Here is a 4,942-nt window from a genome sequence, read left to right as displayed (position 1 = left end):
TTAGGGCCTCCAATTTTGTGCTCTCTCTCTAGATTTCACTCACTCACAGGCAAGCCTAATGAATGATAGAGATATAATTCATCTTGTTAGGGATTAGAAAAGATGGAATGATGACACATATCCTTGGCCCACCCACCTACCCATCCCTAGTTGTTTTGCTCGTTAGGCACATTACATACCAAGCACCCATGAGTAGGTAGCATGGCCATTTGGATATGTGGTCACCACGTGTTGTAGGCCAATTGGGTGTGCAAAAAAGGGAGCGCCCATGCAGGTGGGCATCCTCAACCCCTTGTTGAACCCTTACTCATCCACATTTTTCCTTGTTGATGGCATTTGAGCCCCACCAGCTAATGGAAGGCCTCATACTATAGCCATGTGGGCCATTCTTATTTGCTTGGTATTATTTCGTCTTTTTGTGCCCACCGTGCGTGAGGTTGACAGACTAGACAAAGGCTACCTGAAACAACGTGAGGTGAAAAAAAGTTATTGGACCAAAGATCCACGTCCCCCCAAAGATCCACATCCTATAAGGTTTTCAAAGAAATCCCTTGTGACCTCAAGAGGCCAGAAACGAGGTATCGTTGTGCCCTTTTCAAGAAAAGCCAGAGGTGCCGCCGGTAACAAGGTGAGCTAATTTTGATGCTATCATGTGAGAACACACAGTAGCAGCCACCGAGCTCGTGCGGACCCGAGGCGCCCCTTAGCACATGGTTATCAGATGGGAAGAGTATAGAAATACATTTGATGGAAGATGATCTTGTCCCATTCCCATGCTAATGCCTCACCAAAAGGGCAAACTGCCAAGCTTTCTTGAAGAACCATGGCTCGGCTTGTATGGCCAGCTCTTTGCGAATCAGAGTGTGGACTCTGAGGGAGTATGCCATTGAGAAGCCTCGCAGAGTTCCCATCACTCTCTTTTCAACTTCATCCAATGAGCACGACCACTTTCGCTCATATGGGCGCTCTTGTAGAAGAGAATTACCTGCTCCCCTAGAGAATGCTTGCCACGAACATCGACTTAATCAATCCTTACAACCTAGTAGTTACGCTTCTCTGCTGCGATCGTGCGGCAATGCCCAAGCCCTCTCGGAAGGTAAGCTCGTCCATCACGCCATTATTCTCGATGGGCTTGAAGGAAATGTCTTTTTGGGAAATTTACTCATGCATATGTATGGAAACTGTGGAGCCCTGGAAGATGTACGTGCATTGTTTTATAGAATTCTTTACCGAAATCGCTTCTGTTGGAACATTATTATTAAGGCATCAGCTCAGCATGGGGATAGCAAGGAACCCCTACAACTCTTTGAACAAATGCTGCAAGAGGGTGTTGTAGCAAACGGGTTTATTTTTTCCAGCCGTCTTTCTGCATGTTCCAGTCTAACCGATGGCAAGCGGCTCCATTCCTGCGTCATGGGCACTGGATCACAATTCGATGTCGTTTTGGAAAACGCACTTATTAGCATGTATTGCAAGTGCGGTAGCTTGGAGGATGCCCATGACGTATTTGTTAGGATGCCTGAACGCGATACTGCCTCATGGAATGCTATGATTACAGGATACAAGCGACATAGGCAAGGCAAGGAAGCCATTCAACTCTCTTACCATATGCAATGGGAAGGTGTGATGCCTAGTAGTGTCACTTTTATCAGCCTTATTTCCTCATGTGCCAACCAGGCAGCGCTATCTGAAGGGAAGGTAGTGCATGCACGCTTAGCGAGCATAGGATTTGAATCAGAGGTTGCTGTAGAAAATTCCCTAATCAATATGTATGGTAACTGTGGAAGCCTACTCGATGCTAGGCGGGTGTTTGAAAACATGGTCCTGCGGGATATAATCTCCTGGAATTCAATGATAGAAGTGTATGCCCAGTATGAGCAGAGCGAAAATGCTCTGCTGCTTGTTGATCAAATGCTGCAGCAAGGACTGTTTCCTGACAAGGTTACTTTTGTCAGCCTTCTTACTGCCTGTGCCAGTCAAGCGACCCTGACTTATGGGAAGAAAATCCATGGCCTGATCGGAGCCAGCGGAATGGAGTCAGATGTGGTGTTAACGAACGCTCTCATAAACATGTATGGGAAGGTTGGTAGCCTAACAGATGCAAGGAGAGTATTTTACAAGATGCAGGCACGGGATGTAGTGTCCTGGAATGCCATGATTGCAGCTTATGTTCACCATGGACAGGGTGAGAATGCCTCACAACTCTTTGAGCAAATGCAGCAGGAAGGAGTAACACCAGAAAGGGTTACATATGTCAGCATTCTTCCTGTATATGCCAGCAAGACAGCTCTTGCTGAGGGCAAGAGGATTCATGGTCGCATTGTGGGTAGTGGTTTCGTGTCAGATGTTTTAATGGGGACTGCCCTCCTAAACATGTATGCCAAGAGTGGCACCCTGAATGATGTCCAGGTGCTCTTTGACACCATGCCTGAGCATAACAACTTCTCATGGACTGCCATGATTGCTGCATGTGCTGACTATGCAGCCCTGGCCAAAGGCAGGCACGTGCATGCTTGTATTGCAGGCAGTGAAATGGAATCTGATGTCGTGGTAGGGACTGCCCTTGTCAATATGTATAGCAGGTGTGGGAGCCTCATAGATGCTCAGCGGGTTTTTGACATAATTCCTAAGCAAAGCATGGTCTTGTGGACTGCAATAATTACAGCGTATGCTCAACATGGCCATGGGATAACTTCCCTTTGCCTCTTTGAGCAAATGCAGCAGCAAGGATTTTTTCCAGATGAAATTACTTTCGTCACCCTTCTTTCAGCCTGTAGTCATGCTGCACTGCTGGAGGAGGGCTCCTGGTTTTTTATGTCTATAAACCAAGTCCATAAAGTCATTCCCAGTTTGGATCATTGTAACATAATAATTGATCTTCTTGGGAGGGTTGGGCAGTTGGATGAAGCTGAGTTTTTTCTTCATAGCATGCCATTTCAACCCACTAAAGTCGCATGGGTCACCCTGCTTGGTGCTTGCAGAAACCAGGGCGATGTTGAGCGAGCAGAAGAGGTCGTGAAGCATGTGCTCGAGCTAGATCCAGAAGCTAAAGCACAGTTCGCTATAGTAGAGAACATGTGAGAAAAAGAATACACTTGGTTTGGATAGTCTGAAAATTAAGGAGAGGAAAGCTCAATTGAACTAACAAACGTTTTCTTTGAGTTTTTGCCTTGGACATATCTGCACCACAAGAGTGCTTTTGATTGAAAAGGACGATTTGGTAGATTGGATAACGTTTTATGATCCAGAGTCTGCACACATATCATGGGCCAAAACTTGAACTTTATAGGTTAGTGCAGGACAAGAGTTGCAGCAGCACAGAGCAATACCGACCATGTCAGTTGGTCATACTGATTTGCTCTTCTGAACAGCTTCCTGCCACACAGATGAGTAAGAAAGACGATTCTGATTCCTAGTTACTGTTTTACAAGTTATGGCCTCCAGAAAAGAATTACAAGCTATGCAGTAATTGTGATAGGAATTTTAAAATGCTCCTTGTCATGAAGAGTGTTCATGAGGTTCATGGCATTATTCTTTTGAAGATATGCAAGAGATGCCTATGTTTGCTTGCACTGGATGAAGATGGTATCTACTGTGCAGATCATCAGGGGTGTGATGCAAACAGGAAGGCCCTCTTTTTTAATTTTTGAAATTTCTTTCATCAGTTGCTTATTGGTGCCGCTCTTGGAACATTTATGACATACATAGATGAGAGATGGAATCCAATTTATATGTCCCTTGTAGATTGGCATGCATGAATGAGCCCTGGAGTTGAAGAGCATTTATTGATGGCCATTTTATTGAAGGTTTCATAATCAAAATACATACACACTACAAACCATACATCTTCATTTAAAGAATCATAGGTGAGTAGAATAATTGATGCACTAGTAGCTTGTAAAGCTACTTTTGCATCTCATCTTGTTGCACCTTACCATCATGATAAGGATAGGCCTATTTGCTGCCAGAATTCACAAAATAAGGTCACTCTTGAGATCGTTTGGTCTCTTAAAAGATAAGGTAGTTAGCAACTCATCCAAAACAGAGATTGAAAACATCATCCTATCCTTAGTGAGCTTGATAAGAAAGATAAAATTGGAGGAATCCCTAACCATCTTTGAAGCGTGAATGTAACTCACCATCAAAATTACTTGTACTTATAAACAATATCTTCTTCATGTGGTTTGATAGTAAGATTTTGCACAAAAATCATATGTTAGCTAGAGTTGTAGTGCCAAGGTTCTCAAGATGATTTGAATGGTTACACAAGAAAATCAAGATGATATAGGTATTCTTGAATATCGACTCTCATCTTCCATAAAACTATTCCCAACTCTATAGCCTATGCCTTGGAATGCTCATCAAATTGGCATTTGAGGCTAGCAAATACTAGGTGATAATACTAGCTTGATAAAGATTTAATTGTGAGTAAAGCAATGACAAAAATGAAATAGAGTCGGCTTATCACTAATCCAATCCTCATATTTTCAATAGATTGTATCAAAGCTCTTCTCTTGATCTTCACCATCATCCTAGAACTCCCTTGCACTAGTCTTAGTAGTCTCTTGTTAAACTATTGGCTTTGCTAGTTTTGAATTCATATTCTTCCTAGAGGGCAGTTGTAGATTTGGTGTGTGCTAGTGCATTTCATACATAACCCTTCATCCTTACTTTCTGAACGTTGCAAGCTCCATGTAATTTCCAAGCAGACTTGGGGCTTACTACCTAAGTTGTATAGCCCTAGCTTTTAGCTAGATGGTGCAAACCAACCCCAAAACAAAGCTAATCAGTTCATTTATATTATATTTTTAGCGCTACACCATCTCCTTTACAGTGTTGGCATTAGATATACCCCTATTGTCTCTACATTAAAAAGAATCAATCTTTAATGCCAAAGGCAATCGACATGCTTTGATTGATATAGTCTCTCCTTGTTTTTACC

At 43.0% G+C, this 4,942-nt stretch overlaps 1 protein-coding gene across 1 annotated transcript; it reads left to right on the top strand.

The window, feature by feature from the left end:
* Positions 1–748: 748 nt before the first annotated feature.
* Positions 749–3,624, top strand: LOC147898311 (pentatricopeptide repeat-containing protein At4g35130, chloroplastic-like). The gene is made up of 2 exons (XM_087379559.1): positions 749–1,096; positions 1,559–3,624. The coding sequence occupies exons 1-2, from the start codon at positions 838–840 to the stop codon at positions 3,079–3,081; spliced, it is 1,782 nt and encodes a 593-aa protein (XP_087235685.1). The 5' UTR covers positions 749–837; the 3' UTR covers positions 3,082–3,624.
* Positions 3,625–4,942: the final 1,318 nt, after the last annotated feature.

The sequence above is a fragment of the Dipteris shenzhenensis genome, chromosome 9 (genome assembly GCF_047967505.1).
Source record: "Dipteris shenzhenensis isolate YYH24624 ecotype China chromosome 9, Dip_SZ_1.0, whole genome shotgun sequence".
NCBI lineage: Eukaryota > Viridiplantae > Streptophyta > Polypodiopsida > Gleicheniales > Dipteridaceae > Dipteris > Dipteris shenzhenensis.
This window is presented reverse-complemented; position numbering and strand designations above follow the sequence as displayed.

Excerpts from the sequence above, each read along its gene's own strand:
- LOC147898311 (XM_087379559.1), top strand. The coding sequence starts at position 838 with ATGGCCAGCTCTTTGCGAATCAGAGTGTGGACTCTGAGGGAGTATGCC. Across the intron at positions 1,097-1,558 it reads TGCCCAAGCCCTCTCGGAAG|GATACAAGCGACATAGGCAA; the intron begins GTAAGCTCGTCC and ends CTATGATTACAG.